General features: G+C 46.4%; 1 protein-coding gene and 1 long non-coding RNA gene across 7 annotated transcripts in view; one reads left to right on the top strand and one right to left on the bottom strand.

Annotated features, from left to right (window-relative positions):
- Nucleotides 1-914: 914 nt before the first annotated feature.
- Nucleotides 915-2,661, bottom strand: LOC112300239 (uncharacterized). Its single transcript, XR_006654824.3, has 3 exons — nucleotides 2,457-2,661; nucleotides 1,195-1,339; nucleotides 915-1,021 (listed from the first exon to the last, which is right to left on the bottom strand). It is a non-coding gene; the product is annotated as an uncharacterized lncRNA (long non-coding RNA).
- A 179-nt stretch (nucleotides 2,662-2,840) lies between these two features.
- EDRF1 (erythroid differentiation regulatory factor 1) overlaps nucleotides 2,841-21,055 on the top strand; it is a 31,787-nt gene continuing 13,572 nt past the window's right edge. For 2 of the 6 annotated variants that reach the window (XM_045191526.2, XM_045191525.2), the window contains exons 1-15: nucleotides 2,841-3,086; nucleotides 4,035-4,243; nucleotides 5,990-6,056; nucleotides 6,709-6,834; nucleotides 7,904-8,028; nucleotides 8,461-8,650; nucleotides 11,522-11,623; nucleotides 11,894-12,015; nucleotides 12,763-12,874; nucleotides 15,291-15,438; nucleotides 15,518-15,626; nucleotides 15,869-15,980; nucleotides 17,366-17,626; nucleotides 19,558-19,629; nucleotides 19,883-20,033. In XM_045191526.2, coding sequence (XP_045047461.1) covers nucleotides 2,979-3,086; nucleotides 4,035-4,243; nucleotides 5,990-6,056; nucleotides 6,709-6,834; nucleotides 7,904-8,028; nucleotides 8,461-8,650; nucleotides 11,522-11,623; nucleotides 11,894-12,015; nucleotides 12,763-12,874; nucleotides 15,291-15,438; nucleotides 15,518-15,626; nucleotides 15,869-15,980; nucleotides 17,366-17,626; nucleotides 19,558-19,629; nucleotides 19,883-20,033 — 2,014 coding nt within the window. In that variant the 5' untranslated portion in view covers nucleotides 2,841-2,978. The remainder of the gene's footprint in view (nucleotides 3,087-4,034; nucleotides 4,244-5,989; nucleotides 6,057-6,708; nucleotides 6,835-7,903; nucleotides 8,029-8,460; nucleotides 8,651-11,521; nucleotides 11,624-11,893; nucleotides 12,016-12,762; nucleotides 12,875-15,290; nucleotides 15,439-15,517; nucleotides 15,627-15,868; nucleotides 15,981-17,365; nucleotides 17,627-19,557; nucleotides 19,630-19,882; nucleotides 20,034-21,055) is intronic. The other 4 variants (XM_045191527.2, XM_024555472.3, XM_045191529.2 and 1 more) reach the window with 4 other exon arrangements.

Genomic DNA, 21,055 nt, shown 5'->3' with positions numbered 1-21,055 from the left:
GACACAAATAGGTCATTCTTCAGTTAAGTGACAAGTGTGGGATAAAGCCACACACAGGCTTTGGGAACGAAGAAAGGGACCCTAAGGGGGAAGAAAAGGGGGTGTCGGGATGAACTATCAGGGATGATACCTGAGGCCATCTAGAGGAATAAGCCAGGGGAGGAAGGGAAAGATATTCTGGGCAGAGGAAAAGCACCAGCAACACTGACTTCTAAAACAACTTGTTCCATAAGCAGAAAACTATAAGCAGTTTATTTATTCAACAAACACTTCTGAAGTGGTGAGAGAGACCATCAGGCACTGGGGAGGCAGGTAAATGGGAGAGTGCAGACTGGGGACAAGACCCAGGGTAACGGCACCCACAGTGCAGAGCAGGCCACAAATGATGAAGTGCATCCTCCGAGGGGTGCTGGGAGCTGGGGGATGGGGGGCGGAGGGAGGCAGGCTCTGGCACAATACAAAGATGAACATGACCCTCTTAAAATGTGCAATTCTGGAAGTAATGATCCATTTCCGCACATTACATTTCAATCACTTATATGAGAAGCAATGATAATAACTTTAGAAAACCCCACAGCACATAAAAGTTTTGAATGGGGAAAAGAAAAATTAATAAGCACTCAGAGCTAGCTACAAGAATATATTTATAAACTTTATATAACTCAGGTGTACCCAATTTCTCCTGCCCTCAGGGACCACCCTCTATCCCTACCTAAACCTCTCCCGTCCCAGCCCTGCTAGTGGCCCCAGGAAACCCGGCCTCCCCTCAGACTTCCCTCCATCAGGGAGCCCCTGAACCACCCCGGCCCCCTGCCCCCATCCCCTCTGTTCCCAGGATCCCATCTGCGGCTCTCTGTCGGTGCTGAGTTCCTGGCTTTCTCCATGTCGTTCTTCCCTCCTTTTTCGCAGGCTGCTCCAGCACACTGTCCCACTTGGCAACATCAGCAAGAGCTCAGGCGCTTATTTCTCAAGAAGTCTGCAATCCATTTGAGAAAGGAATTACTGCTGCCTCAGGAAACCCCTTCTTACGAAGAATTATACAATAAAAACAATAGAATTTAAAGACTAGTAGAAGCAAAATTATATATATATATAATTTTGGGGTGCTCATTATATATATATGTATATATATATACACATATATATGTATATATATATATATATATATATACCTAAAAGTTTTTTAAAAATTACATTTTACTATAAAATACAGGCATTCCTTGGAGATGTGGCGGGTTTGGTTCCAGAGCACCATCGTAAAGCAAGAATGGCGATAGAGCGAGTTGTCACCTTCTTGCTGGTGGAGGGTTTTGCCTTCAGTTTGTAAAAAACGCAACACCTGTGAAGTGCAACAAAGTTAACCACAATAAAACGAGGTGTGCCTCTAATGCATAATTAGAAAGAAATAGGAAAACAAAGAAAGCTTTAAAGAATACATTTTAAATCACTTCATCTCACCATTCATGTTTTTATGGACATAAATACAGCAATAGACATGTTTTTAAAGTTAGGATTGTATTGCGTATTTGCTTTTTAAAATATTATCACTCAACGTCATATCATGTACAATTTAAATGTTCTTGAAAAAGAAGTTAATGGTTACACAATAGTATTATGTACCAAAAGTAGACTTAACCATCTTCCTAATATTAGATATTTAAGTTGTGTTCATTTCTTTTACTATAATAACAATGTATTGCTTACCAAAAAAATAATTGGGTGCCAAATACCAACAGAAAGTTATAAATATCAAAATCAATACATATTGACGTGTCTACAAAATGTCCTATTACATCAAATTCCTTGTTAAATACAACCCTGAAAAATGTTTTGCTCGATTTGAAAACAATTTGCTAGTTGAGCTCGTTGGGTCACAAGGATTTCTGAATATGCACGTAGTTATCAGAGCCTAATGTAAATTGATGAAGCCGTATAGCTGCAAGACAAATTAATTAAAAAAAAAAAAACTTCCAGTATTTTACCGCAAAGCAAATTTTTATGACGAATGTGGCTTTATTTAACAACGCTTGATATGACACTGGGTGCGGAGTCCGAGGGTAAAACAGCCTACTAGAACCTGCGAAGCCTTAAAACCGCCCCGGCAGTTTCTCTCGCTCCCAGCTACCCAAAGCGCCGGCGTCCTCTCCCGGGAGCCTGTTAGAAATGCAGACGCTCAGGCTCATCCCAGACCTGCTGCATCAGAATCTGCCCGTCAGCTCGACCCCCAGGGGCTTCCTGGACCACCTGGAACACCCGTGGCTAGTGCCCGGGACCTGACAAACCGCGGGCTCTCTGAAGATGCTGCGACCGCGGCACCTGGCAAAGACCTTGTGGAGGGACCACCGCCTCTGAAGCCCGGCGCTGCACCTACACCCGGGACTGCGGTCCACCCGGGCATTGTGATGCGGAGACAGGACCCCCCAGGCGGGGCGGGCTCGAGGCTGAATGCCCCTCACCTGGGCACGTCTTCGTGAGCCCGTTTGTAAACCCAGGGCGCACTGAAGGCTGGGGAGAGAAGACTGCTAACACTGCACTAGATTACGTAACGGACAGCAGCATTCCCCGCCTCCGCAGCGAGGACCCGGCGACACCACTGTGCCCCGAGCCCAAGTGCCAAGAACTATTTGCCAACAAAGACCAGCAGTGCGCAGGGGGTGGAGTGTAAAAGTCAGATACCGCGAGAAGTGGTCTTCAGGGGTGGCTCTGACGGCGCAGGCGCACTACAGCTCTCGCCCCGCCGCAAAGGTGGCTGCCCCCGGGGGAAGCGCGGCCGGGCCTCTGGCACAAAGCTCGCGAGATTTGGACGTGCCACAGTTATCCTTCCTGTGAGAGACCGGAAGTGCGGCGCGAGGGGCGTTTCTGGGGCGTCTCTGGGGCGTTTCTGGCGCCTTCTTTGCTGTGCAGCCGCGTAGGTGGGCCCCGGTTCCTGTAGCGGCGCCTCGGGTGCTGCTTCGCCTCGCCTTCTCTGGACCGAGTTGATGGGGGACTCCAAGGAGGCCGGGGCCGAAGCTCCGCCGGCCGGGACCACGGCTCGCGGAGGACTCAGTCTACTGCCCCCGGGGGAGGCTGAGGAACCTTCTGCACAGGTGAGTCCGCGGGGCGTGACCGCAGGACGTTCCGCCGGGGAGGGATGTCACGGTTCCCGGCGGCCTCTGGCGCTTTCCCCGCGCCTCCCTGGCAGCCCCCTAAAACGGGGCTTGAGTCTGTATGCCTGTCGTCCGGTATCCAGGTATTGCAAGTCATTTGTGTCAGAAGCTACCCTGGTTGCCCTGGTTACCCCCTGGGAAACCGATCGGTGAGCTAGACACTTTCTCTGCTGTCAAGGCTGGTGCGTGTAAACTGTACGTGCTTCCAAAGTGTGGCACAACCGTGCAAAGAAGGAGGAAGACAAGAGGGTTTCGGGGAGGAGCTCCCCGAGGTGGGACCGGGCACACCTGAAGGATGCTAAGTGTTTGCTGGGGATCGCGTGAGAGGAGCGTAGGGTGTCGCGGACGCGACCCTGGGCTTGCGGGGAGGGCGGTGCAAGTGGCGGCTGGGAGGAGCCCCCAGGGCCGCCGCCAAGAGTCAGAGAGTCAGAGGATTCGGTACTAAACGTTTGCTCACTCAGACCCACTGTCTTACCTCAAACTGCTTTCTAAATGGTGTGTGGTATTGAAATTAAAATACGTCTTTGGTGCTGGACAGGTTTTATCGAACGTTGCATTTAGTTAACATGATAGTGTTGACGCTCCTTGGTTCCTGCTTCTCCAGTTTCAATGAATAACATGTAAAAGGTAGATTGGTTGTCCTGCTTCCCAGCTGATAACCATAACCATCCTACTCCTTGACTTCTGTTTTATATTTGAAACAACTTTGTTAAAAAAGAGCTAATTAAATGTGACAGATTATGCTCCCATGTGTAGGTGCTATTAGTAGCACGTGACATACAGCCTGCTGAAGCCTGATGTAGCGGGTCCTTGGTTTCTTTTTATAAAAAGGTGGGATCTTTTCGTTCTTGGGGTGCTCATTAAAGTTGCGTTCCATATGCTCACCAGGGATCAGCTCAGTGTCTTGGAGGCAGCGAAGTGAAGAGCCGCGCGGTGGTGAAGTACTCTTCGGCCCCTCCGCGAGCCGCGTTCGCGCGCCTGGAAGAGAAGACAGACTTGAAACTCCCACCTGCCAACTGGTTGCGAGAGAGCGCCAAGCTGGGGCCGGCAGGAACTACCATTCTTGGCAACAGTAAGAAGAGCAAGCCATTTTCAAGGTAAACTTCAACCAGTGGTTCGTGTGTTCTTTTCTTCCAAGGTTTTTTTAAAATTTATTTTTAGAGAGGGCAATGTCGACTGGTTGCCTCTTGAACCCGCCCCGTAGCCAGGATGTGCCCGGACCGGGCGTGTCTCTGGCCGCCCTTGGCTGCGCGGACCATGCCCAGCCGGGCCCCTCGGGGCAGGGCTCAGTCAGTGGTGTATTTACTGCTGCTCCAAAGCCCCGCTCCGCCACTCAAGTCTGATCCTTGCTTTTCAGTTTAGCTTGTAATGCTCATTAGTGTGCCTTTCAGAGCCCGGTCTTGCTGATTATATAACGTGAAGGTAGCAATTGCGCATGCTTCTTTCAAGTCTGCATCCCGTTATCAACAAAGCTGAATTTTGACCCCTAAAATTCAGTCAGATGCTTTATTTTTAGCCAATTTACACACCTTTGGGATATGTGACTACAGAGCCCCGGTGACACGGGAGGGGGAAAGCCACTGACACTGCCTCATCTGCCCTGGGGCGTTTCCATTAAATGGCCTGGGTTGTCTGGTCCGAAAAAGCTCCACGCAGAAATCCAGCTTGGTGGGTGACTTGTACCCTAACTTTGGCACTTGCTGGAAACCCTGCTGGTGCTGTTGGAATGAGAGAGGAGCCTAGGGTCTTACTGAGACTAAAGTGTGAGCGTCCATAGTCTTACCGACCGGTGAGCGTGTGGGGCTCTCTGTTGTCCACAGCGAGCGCCCTAAGTGCATTAATACCTTCGGAGCCAGTGGTTCGGGAATTGCCCTAGTGCCACTCAAGGTAAAAGTTACACTTGCAAATGTTGTTTGTAGCAATATTCCTACAAGCAGAAAGTTGGAAGTAGTCCGTAAGTCTTCTTTTAGACAAATGGCTTAATAAATTAGGATGTGTGAACACTGTGAAATGTTATGAGTGATTTCAATGGTAATTATATTGACTACGTACATTCTGTTAAGTACTTTACATGTTGATGTCACTTAATTCTAACAGCAACCCTTCGAGTTAGGTGCTGTTGACTACTTTTCACAAGGCAAAACTGAAGCCTAGAAAGGTTAAGGGGCTTGCCCAGACCACCTAGTAAGTTATCAGAGCAAGCTGTGAAGTGAGGTGGTCCTGGGTATGAGTCCTGGCTCCCTGCCACTCACTCACTGAAAAATGCTGACCTCAGATGCACGTCAGGCTTGTAGATTGTAGACGAGCCTCATGTGGGGTCTGGCACATTTTTTTTTTTTCTTTTTTCCTTCTGGCTGAATTGGGGTCGGGTGTACTTTTTTTTAATATATGTTTTAAAAGAGTAGTATTGTATATTATTTGGAACACAGTCCCAAAGACTGAAGTTCTGCTAAATGTTTTTCTTTCTGTTTTCCTCACCTTCCCACCTAAAAAGAATAACATCTTGAACTGATTTCTTTTGGAGATTTTTTGGGGTTTGTGGTTACACAAATGAAAGTACCGTAATTGTCCATTGTTTTTATTCTAGATGTTTCTATGAATTGCTTCTCATGATTATTACTCTTTTATCAAATCCAAGCTGCCATTGACTATACATAACACCGTTATTGTGTATACCACCTAGAAGGAAAAACTAGTCCACTGGACTGGTGTCAGGCACCCTGATGTCAAAGATGTCAGAGGTGGCAAATGTGCACCCCAGAAGGGCGAATGACGGTGTTCTGTGCTTAACTGTGCCTGCGTCATTATGCGCGTGACCTTCACAGCCTTTTCCCCTCCATTAGCTTTGGGATGGCGTATGACTTCATCGATTCAGTGGGGAACGATGTGGATGTTGTCTCGGACTCGGAGGTGAGTGTCCGTATTGGGGAGTGTGATCAGGGCATCCCTGCCGGGCACTCGTAGTGTGCTCTGCTCTGTGGTCCTGGAAAACTGGTGACGGAAGTAGATAGCTGTCTGCTTATCGAATGCCTCTTTGGTCATTAAAGTAACACTCTTGAACACGTCTCCTTTTTCCAGAGAGGAAGGAACAAGCCCCAAATGCTGGCAGTGGTAGTAATACTAATAGTGGTGGTTGCATTTTAAAACCGGCAGTTACAAGTGATTAGAATGTTCGGGATGATTTTGTATGTTACCAGTTGAGAATTAGAAATGCTGCTTCTAGCAAAATCAGTTGCTCCTTGGTCAGTTTCATCTGGTATGCTGAAAGCCTAGGTCGGTGCAAGTGTGACCTATCGCTTAACTTCAGGAAATTCTTTCATGTAAAACTACACCTGCGAGCATCAGTTAGGTTAACACAGTGTGACTTGTAAAGTGCGGGTGATTGAAGCTTTAAAGATCTGTCTTCTTTGTGTTTGTATTTAGCTCTCTGTAAAGTACAGTTTGTATAACCTTAGGCAAATAAGGTTTTATGCTTTAAAATTGAATGAAGTTAAAAATGGAAAGATCCTGAATCACACTACAAACATCTTTCTAAACTCTTTTTTTCTCTTAAATTTTTAAGAACATAAAAAAGCTCCTGAAGATCCCCTACAGCAAGTCCCACGTAAGCATGGCCGTGCACCGCGTGGGAAGGACTCTCCTGTTAGATGAGCTGGACATTCAGGAACTCTTCATGAGGTCGTCGCAGGTACTGCTTTTGGTGGAAAACCACCTGAAAAGCATTAACAACTTAAAGGCCTTAGAAATATGATTGTTTCAAAGAAAGGTAGAAGTGGAAACATAATTTGAGTGCTTCAGCAACAGAGAAATGAGAAGTTTCACTGATAATAAAAAAAAGCTTTGGTAAAAAATAGGAAAGAGACTTGGCAAGAAACTTACTGATACCGACAGCCAGGATTCTTGCGGGGAAAATGATGGCACCAGTGAAGGAAGCTGTGGAAATCCTGCAGTTGAAGGCACTAGTTTAAATTTTTGGAAAGCCCTTTGATGTCTCCATTAAAGAGATTCTCAAGAAATAGGACTGCCAGGAGATGTGAGAAACGGTACAATTCCTACAAATCCATAGTTACTAGAATTAAAGGTTCTCTTAAAAGCAGAGATTCTCACCCTATATTGGTAAATGACGTTTTCTCCCAAGATATTGATGATGGATCTCTTGTAAAAAAGAACCATGGTGCTGTCCCCAAGGCTTACTCTCCATTTCTATGCGTGACTTTTCATGGGCTGTTTGCAAATAGTTTGTGGTTCTACCAGTCCCATAGGCTATTCTTTAAAGACTGTTCCTGCAGTGCTTTGCTACAGGAAGGTAAGTTACTGCGATTTAAATTGGCGTTTAAAGTAAATGTCATTCCCTTTGCAAAGACCGCAGTTCCGTTCAGTCTGATGCATATGTGCTCGCTGCTGGGCCAGGTCTTGGGTTGACAGTGGCCAAATCACAGTCCTTGCTCCCCGGCTGCTTACAGCTTTGGTGTTACACACACACAGATCATTTCAGTACGTTGTGCACAGTGGAGCTTTTCCGGGCACCGGAGAGGATGTCACGGCGAAGGGTCACCTCTGCTCTCCTGGCTTAGGGAAAGGAGGAGGCTGGGAAAGACGGGGAGATTTTCTAAAAGTGATGGGAGTTGAATCTGGAAAGATAAGTGCTTCAATATGTATTTATGAAATAGTACTCAAAAAATAAAAAGTACTTCCGGTAAAAGAGTAATAGGTAACAGATGGTTCTGATGTATTGATCAGTTTCTTCTGTTTTTCAGACTGGGGATTGGACATGGCTGAAAGAGTTTTATCAAAGACTGATCGACCAGAAGTGGCAGAGGAAGAAGAAGAGCAAAGAGCACTGGTACCAGAAGGCTATTCTTTCCAAGTTTTTGTATTACAGGTATGGGCTGCTTGCTCATGTTACCTTAAAAGGAAAATTAAATTCTGATTGAAAAGTGAAGCCAATAACAATAATAATCTAAGGCCTGCCACTGTGATATTGTTGGCATTTCAATGTCTTATTTTTTTTTTAAGATTTTATTTACTTATTTTTAGACAGAGTAGAAGGGAGGGAGAAAGAGAGGGAGAGAAACGTCAATGTATGGTTGCCTCTAGTATGCCCCCAACAGGGGACCTGTCCCACAACCGAGGCTTGTGTCCTGACTGGGAATCAAACCTGTGACACTTTGGTTCACAGGCTGGTGCTTAATCCCCTGAGCCACACCAGCCAGGGCTCAATGTCGTATATTTTTTTTAAAAAATAAGACTTAGGTTTGATTACAGAGTCTAGTTTTTAAATAGTAGTCGACTTACATGAGCTTAACTTGAGCAGCAGTGTGATACCTTCTGTTTCCGACGCGGCCAGTATCAATGGCGATGGAGCCGCGCAGCCCGTCCCGTCTGCGGCGGAGCCGCAGGAACCGTCCAGCTCCCCTCAGACGCAGGACTCTGACGGGGCTTCATGGCCCGCCCCCTTTGACATGCCTGCTTCCGTTTCCGAAGATCCCAGTGCTTCCAGCCAGGTGAGTTCGTGCTGAGATGCTACTTCAGTGAACTCATTTATGAAGACAAAACCAATTATCTTGTTAATAGAAATAGATGAATGGGAGTAAAAACTATTCTGTCAATTCATGTCTCCCAATCAGAAAACAGCACTTCTTTTAGTTTTACAAGATGGAATGTACAAGAGATATGAATGACTAGATCAGATTTTTTTAATTAAATCAAAATATTTAAAAATTTTTATCAGCATTTAAAATAGCTCACCAGTATGATTCTCAATACTGATTATCTCCTTAAAATCACTAGTATTATAATATACAGTAAATGTAGTATATTTTAGACATCAGGTGAATAGTAAATGCTTATGAAATATTGACTCAGACTTGTTTGTAATTGGAATACTGACTTTAACTTGTAGTCAGATTATCAGGCCTCAAATCACCCTTAAGATTTTCTGGATGGAGTTCCTGAGACTTTAACCCACATCAGTCTCATAAAGCTTTTAGAAAGGAAAAGAGTGGAATAGTGTCTGGTTTCTTCTTATTGCTCGTTTAGCTTTATTGCTGTTTCTATCAAAGAAAGAAATAATCCCGTGGGTGTGAATTGTACATGTCTGTTTTCAGGAAAATATATTGACAAACTCGAAGAGGGTAAAAATACGATCTTTAACTTGGTAAATTGTTCTCACCTAGTGCAAATTATTCATCCAGGTTGTTGCTATCTTGACAAATGATAGGATTGCAAGGAAGCAAATACATTTAACTTGGTTGTAACTTTAGTAGATTTTAAGATGGAGAAATCTCATTAAACTGTGTAATGAATTCATAAGTTTCCTAAGTTGGGAAAAACTAAGGAAATGGAAGGAGGGAGTTAGCACGCAGGCTGGTGCAGTGGTGACCACTGGGGGTGGGCTGTGGTGTGAGTGAAAAGGGACTGGGGGGCTGGGTGCTAGAAAGGCCCCAGGTCCTGATGTGGGGGCTGGCGACACTGGTCCTGTGCTTTGTACTTAGTCATTATGCTGTGTTATTTGTTTTACACACTTTCCTGTATGTGATTATATTTCACCAAAGGAGTTTTTAAAAGTTCTTTTTGTCTTCCTTGACTGCAAAACCCACACAGTGCAGAAGACTCACGATAGAAACACCAGTCTCCTACCGCCCATCTCCCCTCTCCCATTCTGTTCTCACCTCGGGTTGCGATCGCTATGCAAGGTCCTGGAGGGTTTTGAGGATCTGTAGACTGGCATGTGGAGGTAGTGAGCTGGTTCCTGGTTAATGCGTCTCGTACCATGTACTTCATACCATGTGTGTGGTGTGTGCGTGTATACCATTTTTCCATCCTCAGAGCTGCGTATGTGTCCAGTATGGATGGTATCATTTTTCGGATGAGAAAACTGAAGCTCATAACGAGCAGAGGTTTGTCCGCGGTCACACAGCCGGTGGCATCTGAGCTAGGGTCCAAACGCTGATCTTGGTGACTGCAGAGGCCTGTCGCTCGCCACCCTCTGCTGTGTCCACGTCCTCCACACGTTTGGAAGGGCCTCAGGGCAGTCAGGTAGTCTTAGCAGTGGCATGTTCCCGGGAAGAGCTGGCCTGCCATGAACATAATCTTTGGCAGGCTCTTTTCATAACATGTTATGCAGCCTAGATTTCAGCATTTACGGACTTATTTTTATTCGCAAGCCACTACCTCATGAATTCTTGTTCCCCAAACCGAAACTGCTAGTTTCAGGCCTGGGTTAGCAGTAGTCGGTGAAATAGGTATCTCCGGTGTGGTCTTAGAGCCGGACACACCTGTAGCTGGAGCGTCGTAGCCCGTAGCCCGTAGCCCGTAGCCCGTAGCCCAGAGCCCAGACCCTGGAGCAACCACCTGGCAAATAGGACTTTGGGAGCTGGTCCACAGGTTAATAACTTGGCCGTATAAATAAATAGTAAAGTCGGAAGCTCCGTTAGGGTTAAGAAGTCAGGACGCAGCAGAAGCACTGGACATTCACTCTTGCAGCCCTGGCCTTAGAGTCACACATGCACTTAACTTCGCAGGCAGGCGTAAGCCTGTTTGCACACACACATAGTGGGGAGGCGAGAGTTCATGGACAAAGCAGTGTGCGTGCACACATGCACACTCGTCTTGGGGCTGTCGTGGCACCGACCTGAAGAACTAATGTTTCTTAATGGCAGCTGCCCTAATGATCGGAAAATTGAGTGGTGAACTCAGTTTACCCGTTGTCAAAAGTTCCCTTTTCTAGAAGTGTTTTCCAAAGCTGTTCCATAGACCGTATGAGGAATAAAGAGTTCTGAGATTAAATACACTTGAGAACGTTGGATTACACGGAGGTGAAGTAGATTTGTCTACTGTGGGACCCATAAGAGGCTTTTTTAATGGTAATAAGCATTGTTACTCCCCCAAAACAAGTCTGCAGTAATTAGCATTTGCCAGAACTTACTCAGGAAATCTTCCACCAAGTGTCCCAAGGACCACGTCCTGTGGAATACGTTAATAAATGCAAACGGGCTGGGCCATGACGGGAGTCTCAAAAGTATGGCTGGGGGTTCTTGGGAATAGTTTAATTTTGTAGAGGTGGTGTAGGCTAAAGAGCAGTGGTATTGAAATTCACCCAAAAAAAGAGAAAAATTTAAAACTTTGAAAGCTGAAATAATCTTGAGTCTTTTTGGAGTAAGACACTAGTGTGATGAGCTTGTTACAGTAGCTGTAGTAGCTGAGGGGGGTGTAGGTCACAGTGACGAGAGCTGGCTACAGCTGTGTCTTAGCCAGATTCCTGAAAGTCGGTTTGAGGCGTCTGCTGTGAGTGCTTAGGTAAGGCTCTTAAACAGTAGGCCGTGTGTAAGAGCCTCTGGCAGCAGAGTCACTCCTTGTCCTTGCACTTTCCACAGGGAGGTGAGCCTCTTGAACCCTCATACATAGTGGGGCATGTGGCCTCAGCGCCTAAAGAACAAACCCTAACTGCTCTGTTCAATGACGGGGAGAACAGTCAGGTATGCCTGCCGCGGTGCCCACGTTGAGACACGAGTCTGCGATCTCCTTCGCTATTCGAAAACTAGTCCCGGTTGGACTTCATAGGGGAAAAAACCCACTTGATCCCGAAAACCGCTCTCTAAATATTTCTGACCTTACAGCCTGTCTTGTTAATTTACTTTGTCTCCTTTTTCTTTTCCTTTTTCCAGTCTTTCTGTGGATCATGGGGGGGAGCGGAATTATCGATCTCCTGTTTATTATATAATGATCTTGCCTGTTTTAAATCAAAGGGTCTTAAAAATGACTTTGTTCGGAACATTTTGTGGACATTTGAAGATATACATATGCTGGTTGGCTCCAACATGCCCATATTTGGAGGAGGCAGATACCCCGCAGTCAGCTTACGGCTCAGGTAAACCGCACTCGTGTTCCTTTAGAGTCACTGCCTGTCTGCTCTCACCTGTCTGTCTGGGCATCACTGCCTCTCTCTAGTTTTTTTAACCCTCCCTGTCCTTTGCCAGTTGAATTGGCACAGTGAGAAAGGAGCTATTATCAGCAAGTGCTGAAAGCCCTATAGCTGGGGTTTTCGTTACAGTCCTTGCTAAACAGAGTCAGAGGTCTGTTGTACTGGCCTACTCTTAGGTCTGCATCTGCAACTTGTGAAAATGTAGTAGAACTTAATTAATTAGTGAGCAAGGTAGTTGTCCAGCTTCCTGTTCACTGTGAGCATTTTTCCTCCTGTGCCAAGAGTGTGTGTTCATGGCAGCCGGTGTGGATTCTCACTCGGGCATTGCCGTGCATGGCGGTCGGCAGCCGGTGTGGATTCTCACTCGGGCATTGCTGTGCACGGTGGTTGGCCTGTCCCCTCAGGTTGTTCGAGGAGCATGCAGGAGGCCCACAGTCACCTGCTACCGTCTTTCCTTCTGTTCCTACAGAAATCTTACGGATACCAGTTAGAAATGCAAGCAGAGCTTATGAAAAGATGTTAAATGTAACACCCCACGCGAGCTGCGTGTGCTTATTTCATCAGCACAGGAAACTGGCATTTTCCATCTAGGGAGAATAGGTTAACGTAGTTAAACGGGAGACATGAGTCTCAGATCATTCATTATGGAACGTCTCAATTAAACCAAATAACACTAGAAATGTATATTTTTAGGGATAACAACAAACCAATTAATGTGCTAACTGGAATTGACTATTGGTTGGACAACTTGATATGCAATGTGCCAGAGCTTGTGATGTGTTTTCATGTAAATGGAATTGTACAGGTAAGATACAGTGTGAGTTTTCTAATCTCTCAAGAGCAAATTGGTGCAGAGAGTACCTCACCAAGGTTTTTAAGGCCCTCAAAGTCTAAGGTGTATTTTTGGCAAGGAAGGTAGCTGCAAATAGACTGAAGTTCGAGCATTTTCACATTCGAGTCGTTGACAGAATTCTACATGTTACAGGAGCATAATTTTACAGGTGATTTTTGAGAAGGTCGTAAAAGTACCAAACCCACATTGGTAGCCATAGAACTCCAGCCGTCATGCCAGCTGCCCCGAGCAGCTACTTGGCAGTGTCCATGTACGGGAGGTGCTTATGCAGCGCACAGATCCCTGCTCCGTGCGTGCAGTGTCAGGGAGAGGCCGCAGCAACCATGGCATGAGGTGGATAGCTTCTGCAGCACATTGCCATAGAGCACGTTCTGCTTAGGTGGCACTTTGTCCCCGTTATAAAAATGTTGGGGGGAACAAAGAGTAAGTGTGGTCATTCCTCAGAAAGGTATCTCATGCGGAGTGACGGTGCACAAAGAGAGAGTGGGAAGCGGCAGACTAAGAATTGGAAGTGTAATACACAGAGTGCGGATGTTTTTACGAGGGTGGGGTCACTTGTGTCATGATCTGAAAGGCAGACTTTGTGGAACAAGTGGCATCTTAACTTGATCTCGAATGATAGCTAGCATCCCAGAAAATAAGAGATGGATTTTACAAGACTCGTGTTAGTAAATGGGGGGTGATGGTAAATCCAGGAAGGGAACACAGGGTTCCTGTAGCAGAATAGCGGAGAGATTGCAGAGTCTCAGGAGGTGGGACTCAGTTCGGTTGGTGACCTGGATCAGTGAAATCTTTGTATCTGGGACGTGAGGCTCCTGGGTTGGAATATTAATTTGAGGAAGGCACGCGTGCAGGACAGATCAGGAGGATTTGGAGACGAAGACGGGTTAGGTATGCACTGCTTTTAGAAGTGATGTCGTGAGCCCATGCTGTCGATACATGAGGTGCTCATGCTTCCTAAGAACTGACGGCAGTCATAATGGCTAGTGTTTATTGCGTGCATTTTGTTCCAAGCACTTTGCTAAGTGCTTTACAGGCATTGCCTTATTTGATGATCTTATTGACTCTTAGCTGCCCATATACCTTTATCCCCTTTTGAGGGAGAGGGAGACTTGAGGATCAGGGAGCTCAAGTGAGTCACCCAGAGCCACATTGCTGGTAAGTGGTGGTGCCAGGATTTGAACCTGCCTCTGACCAAGGCCATGCTTTTAACCATTGTGCTGTAGCCCAGTGGTTCTTGGGCTGCAGTGATTCAGAGTGGGCGGGAGCTTTGTAGATGATCTGATTTACACCCTTGCTTGAGAACCACTGTTATACCGTCACCCTAAATGGCAGCGTTTAATGAGAGGCCCTGGGTGAGGAGAGGGGAATCATCAAAGGGACTTAACTCCAAGGCTCAGCTCGGGGACTGGAACCATGGTGGTATTGTCAGCTGAGATGGGGATGTTGGATTGGCTTCGTCTTGTGTTCAGGCCGAGCAAAGCGTTAAAATGCCGCCGAGCATTTTGATTTGCAGGCGTTACAGCAGACAGGTTAGACCCTGTTAGAGTTCACCACCGAGAGTCTGCTTCCCTCAAGCACGGAGCCTTTCCCCTGTACGTGAAAGTGGGGGCCTCCAGACGGGAGGAGAACCCGAATGATGCTGGGTGAATTCCAGGACAGCTTTAGATGGACCACGAGGGATGAAACCCAACCTTAGGAGACTGGGTTTCATCCTGTTTCCTAATTGATTTGGAGTTTCTGGTCTTGGAGAACTTCAGGAAATGTGGTGACGGGAGTTTAGGGAAGTGTGAGCAGGAGACAAGCTAGGAAAGAGCACGCAGTGCTTTGAAGATAGCGGTGGTAAGGGTCCTGCAGCCCTTGTTCTTACTGTTGCCTCCCCGCCCCGCCCCAGGTGCTCCATTCCTGTAAAGGGATAGAGTGCACAGTTCAAGGGCAAAAGTAGTGTTTCCTGGAGGAACTGCCCAGGGGCTTCGAGCGTCTAGGGGGAAAGCTTACTGGGTGAAGGCTACCTTCGTTTACCCGCTTCCCAGCCGAACGCCACTGGGGGAGATAGACTAGAAGAAAGCGCTGTGAGGTTTGTTCCGTGTGAGGACAGAAGTGAGATCCTGCCTGCGTTTGTGGTTCCCAGTCTGGTGACGCTCGTTCCCTGAAAATCACTCCTGTGGTAAAACCGCCAGCGTTGCTCACCGGGTGGGTCAGATTCCTTCGGAATGTGGGAGCAGAAGATGGAAAACCATTGGTTACATCTTGTTCGTGCTGCATGGGTCTCTTAATCGCAGGATTTATACATTTGCTTGCTTTTTTAATGAGAGGACTGTTGCTGCCTAGGTTTTCTTTTAAACTACCTTCCATCTGTGTTTTACAGAAGTATGAAATGATAAAGACAGAAGAGATTCCTGACTTGGAAAACTCTAATTTTTCTACTAAAGTCATAAAAGACATTGCACAGAATATTTTATCATTTCTGAAATCTAATTGTACCAAAGAAGGACATACCTATTGGCTATTTAAAGGTGAGCTAATTCTTGAGTAAATAATAATTGATTTGAGTGACTTCTATACAGTGAGGTTGGTTGGTTTGTTTGTTTTCAGCCAGTGGCAGCGACATAGTGAAGCTCTATGATCTCACTACTCTTTGTGAAGAAACTGAAGACAAATACCAAAACCCATTCACAATGCCGGTGGCCATCCTCTTACACAAGTGAGTGCCCTCAGACGTGAAAGTGAAGAGGTACCCTTTTGTAAAATTTAGTGTATGGCCACACCGTCCAAGCCAAGGCACACCACTGACTATGCCAAGACACACTCGGAGGGCTGGGGAGTACAGCGTCTGGTGGTTCCTCTGGCCCTCACTCTCTTGGGAGGGGAGAGGAGTGAGCCTAGATTTCAGTCTTGTAGAGAACGATAAATGGGGAGTAAAATTGGCATAAACTTTTTTTTTAGGGTTGCTTGCAACATGATGATGAAGAAGAATCAAAATAAGAAACACTACGGGACTATCAGGACATTGCTTCTCAATTGTCTTAAATTGTTGGACAAAAGCAGACATCCTCAAGTAAGATGAACGTTTCCATGCTTGTGGGAACCCAGTAGCGCCCTGACGGAGAAGGTGGCCTAGGCGTGAGGGCCGCCTCACCCGGAGTGGCGGGCCGGGAGCCAGGCAGGGCTGTCAGGCACTGGGATGCGCTTGCTCTGAGTTGAGGTGCGCTTGAAGTACAAAACGCACACGGACTTTTGAAGACTGTGTGTACGTATTACGTGTTTGCTGAATTGAATACATTATTGACGTCCACTAGATACTTAACGTGGCCCCGAGACTAGCTGAAGTGTTGCACGTGGCTCGCGTTGCGTTCTCCTCGAACAGCACTGTCCTGTAGCTGCAGAACTCACAGGAGTGCTTTCCCCTTGTTTTATCACTGCTTGGAGACGGAAGCCTATTGTATAGCGTCTTACGATCGATCCGTTTACACACATGGATCTTGCTAATCACTGTTGGCAAAAATAAGGTTCCCCTTCCATGCTTCAGTGTATGATGGTTAAAGGCATCTCTTTACAGAGTCTCTCAGTACGGTCCACAATTTTACCGCACCTCAGCTGTCTGGATTCCACCGTTGTGTTTTTTGGTGTAAGGCTAGTTGTAGCCTATTTAAATCAGAGGAGGTCTCTAGTATGTATGCTTTTTTTTTTTTTTAAGATTCAAGTTGATATTTATTGTAGCCACATCCAGTTTAAAGATCATTCTAGGGACCAAACCAACAGAAAACTGTTTTTGCAGAAAAAACAGCGTGTGACCATGTGCAATGTCTGATTGAAGTGGCGGCGCTCAGCGGGTACTGGATAGTTCGTGTGGCGGTTAGAGAGTGGGGTTGCAGCTGTTGTGTGCCTGCGATTAGGAATCGCTCAATGGCGCGTGTTAGTGGAAAAAATAGTCATGTGTACGTGCCCATTTTAAGAGATGCCAGGATGGACTTTGCTCTCATTCAGCCAGTGGGGGACTTTCCCCCGGAACCATAGATGGCATAGTAAATATTAGTTGCCTACTAAAGATAAACTCTTACTGATTTATAGCCTATGAAGAAAAATGCTGTTTTCTCAGTTGGTAGGAAGGATATTCTTGCTAATATAGTTATGACACTCTACATGTGAGAACTTTTGTCTCTGGTGAAATACACTTGCTGCGCTTTTTTTTTTTTTTTTTTTTTGAAGCGAGGGCTGGGATAGACTAATTGCAGGAAATACCAGCCCATGGGACTTCAGCAGAGCGCATTCAGAGCTCTGGCCACTGGGAATGGGGAGCACCTCTCTGTGTGCTGCTGCAGTCTCCAGAGGGGGGCAGCTTGTGTGCAGACCCCCAGTGTGTGAACGCAGTGGTGAAGCTCACCCCATTGGGACTGCTCGGCTCGGATGACGGTCACACATATTTTTTTTTCTTTTTATAAGATCATTGCTTCGGCCAATTACATGCTTTCAGAGCTCTTTCAACTGGATGAACCTAAAAAAGAAGAAAGTTCAGAATCTCCTCTAAATGAGAATTCTGATGAAAGTTACAGTGAAGAGGAGGAGGAGATGCCGGACAGCGACGAAAACGGGTCCTATAGCACCAGTTCCGATCCTCCTGAGGACAACAAAGCAGTAGCTATAATAAAGTCTGTTGGAGAATTATCCGTTCCAGAAAAGTACAAATCCATCCATCAAATCAGAGTAAGCATGTTTCAACTTGTATTAAAACGGTACCAATGAGAAAACATTGTTCAGTGAGTACAATCAGCCTCTCAGAAGATGGCGTTACGGCAACATATCCTTCATGGTCCAGGGCCTCATAATCATTAGCTTTAAAAATTCTACACTTGGTTTTATAATTGTCCCAGGGTACCTGACCCACATGCAAACTTACGGTGGTCGAGCACATAAACCACACGTCAGTGCATTCATGTTGACGAGGGCCATTTTCCTTCCAGTGGCCCGTCACAGTGGACGGGGTGCCGGCTGGTCCGTGTGCCAAGAGGTCTGGCACCTTATCCCTGTGCTGCTGGACAGTGCTTTCTCAGTGACCGGAGCCATGTCGTCCAGATGGGACCTGCCTCTGGCCTGCTCAGGGCCAGATGGACCCTAACACCCTGCCACCTTTAGGCTCCTGTTGGTGCAGAATGCATTTTCCCAGATGGTGTCATTATGTTTCAGTTTTCTAAGTTATAACAACTTTCCAGTCGGGCCTCCCTGTGATCAGGTCCGGGTCGTTGTGGAAGAGTAACATAGTCGTATTTACAGATAATCTTTTCATTTAAGCTCTGAACTTAATTTTCAGATGGAAACTTTATATCCCAATAGTTTATTAGGGGACACCTCTCTGTCACCCTAACACATTGCCTGTGTTTCTGACCTTCTGTCCATCCACTCTTCCTTCTCGTTCACTCATGCCATGCTGCCTTCTTTCTGTTCCTCACACGGGGCCCATCTCGGCCTCTGCGGCTACAGTTCTTGTGCTCCGAATGTACCTTCCCCAGATCTGTCCCTGGCTGCCTTTTTCTAAGCCTTACGTCCTGACTGACATGTCCTCTCCTCTGGGAGGCCTTCCCTGACCATGCTTTGCCAAAGCCCGCTCTATTTTCATCTCCTTCCCTGGAGGTGACCTGAGGTTCTTGTGTGTGTCCACTTCCTTCACTGGCGTGCAAGCTCCTGAAGGTATGGACACTGTGTCTGTCACGGCTCAGACACATACTGGGTGACAGACCGACTGCAGGAGAAACGTCATTTACTGTCCCTCTGAATTTCAGTGCACTTTCTGCTTAAATCCCACAGTGGCATAAAAACTTTTTCTGAACATAAAATTATTGACTGCAGAAGTGATATGTATTTGAGAAACTGCATTGTAACAGAAGACCCTGAGTTTATGAAGCAATTAAGTGATAAAGATGTAGTGATATGTGTACAGTTTTTTACATAGACAACACTTTTTATCATTCTCTGAAGCACTCAATCATAGTATTCACAGAAATGTGTCTTTCATTGACTTCGCCATCTCCGTGTCCTTTTTAGACGTGGAGTCAGCCTGGCTCGGGCGCCCTGGCCCCCACACTGACTCAGTGTGCCCTCCGACAGACTGCTGCCCTGTGCCTGCCCCTCCTCTGTCGGGGCAGCAGGAGCCCCGGCCCCACGGGGACTCCCTCCCCCAGGGGAATGCCTGGCAGGCCTTTATGCATTGTGCTGCTTCACAGGACAAGACCACTGGTGACACTTGCTAACTAACTCACTGCTAAATGGGAGACACTGTTAGCTGTGCTGGGAAGTAAAAGTTGAGCTGGCCTGTGAGATTGGTGTACGTTTATCTAAAACGTAACTACTCACATTCACTTTTTTGTTGTAGCAGAGTAATTCTTAGAATGTTAGTACTTAAAGCAACATTGTACACCGGAAAATCTTTCTGTTAAGCAGGATTTGTGTTAATGATGCTTGTTACAGCAATTTAATCTTCAGTTAAAGCAGTATATTAGCCTTAGAAACTCACTAGGCTGAACACACAAGCCCATTTTGAAATGACTGACTTACAGAGGTTTAGTAACTCCCAGGACCGGGAGCTAGGGAATTTGTCACATTGGTAGCGTATTAACAATTTTACGTGTTTGTTTCTGAAGCCCAGCTGTGCATTTCCAGTTTGCCACGACACGGAAGAGCGCTGTAGACTCGTGCTTAGCTACGTTCTAGAGGTCAGTTTGGGTTCAGTGTTTGATTTCATTAAAATTTGTACTTGATACGCAAATAGCACTTCTTCGTTGCTGTCTGAATGATACTCTCTTTGACTTTTTTCCCCTTTAAGCATAAAGTAAAAATTAGTTTTTCCCAACTCTGTCAAGTCAGGTTTGTTTTTAAAATCTGTTTTCAAAATATTAATTCTCCTAAATGTATTCAGTAGTCCACACATTTCCTTATATATAGTAAATGTTTCTCCTTTTTTTAAAGGGTTTAAAATCTGTGGATAGCAGCATTAAGAATGAAAGTGACCTCCCTGCAGCCGACCCCAACACCCCAATTCCATTAAAATACGAAGATGAATCTGCAAGGGGGGGTCCTGAGGGTCTGGAGAAGCAGATGGCCTTGTTTTTGGACAAAAGTAAGTTGAATTGATGTGCAAATCAGGCCTTTTCAATAGCATAATATCCTAGTCCTTTATCAACAGCAGACTTAGGTCATTAAGGCATTCATTGACCGGAATTCAGAAGGAGGATAGCCTGTGAACAGGAAGTAGGGGAAATACCTGTTCCTTCAAAACATGAAACGGGGCAGGACCCTTCCTATCCTTCGTAGGAGTCTCTAATAAGAGTGTAAGGAGCCTGCTTCCTCCCCTCGCCCACTGTGGGACTGGAGCCTGCAGCCTGCAGGGCTCTGCCATGAGATCCCCGCTTCAGGAAGAGCAGTCGAGTGTCTGAGAGCAGGCTCAGTGAGTCCGCAGGAAAAGGAAAAGGAAAACCAGGAAGTACACTCGGGCACCAAACTTCCAGCCTCGAGCCTGGCTTTGCTGGGGCAGCCGTGCGCTTTTTGGAGCCTTGTTTTCTCCCGAAACGGGGACAGTAATTGTGCTACTTTACAGGGCTGGAAAGGGGCTAAATGAGTATGTGAAGTCCCGAGAACAATGCACACAGTGAGTGCCTTCGGCAGAGGTGGCCGGTGTTGCCTTGTGGTGCTCGAATGGGCTGGAAACGGCACTTACGGGCAAACCTGGTTTGTCCCTTGGGAGCGTCACTTGATGAAGAACATGTGGCCTTTGAAGTAAAAGTATGAACTTCTTGTTTATTTTAATCCAAGTGGCATTTCATTTTCCAACCTTTCCCCCTTTTTAAAATCAGTTTCAGTTTTTAAAACTTGCTTTGAAAGCCTGTATGTTTGAAATAACACCAAGTGCTTTGGGACCTTCTCTTCAGGGACCTAACTGGGGTGGGGAGAGGGCGGGTTTCCCAGCATCCCCGTGTTCACGTGCTGCTTCCGTGTGCCAGGCTCGAGCCTGGATGCAGTGAGGAGACCCACACCGGGAAGTCCGTGCCTTTTCCAAGGGCTTGTTTTTGTTGTTGCCATTTTTCCCTGAAATGCCTTTTCTGTCTCTTCCTCCCCTCTCAGGTGTTAAAAACCCTGCGCATG

Source organism: Desmodus rotundus, chromosome 4 (assembly GCF_022682495.2).
Source record: "Desmodus rotundus isolate HL8 chromosome 4, HLdesRot8A.1, whole genome shotgun sequence".
NCBI lineage: Eukaryota > Metazoa > Chordata > Mammalia > Chiroptera > Phyllostomidae > Desmodus > Desmodus rotundus.
This window is presented reverse-complemented; position numbering and strand designations above follow the sequence as displayed.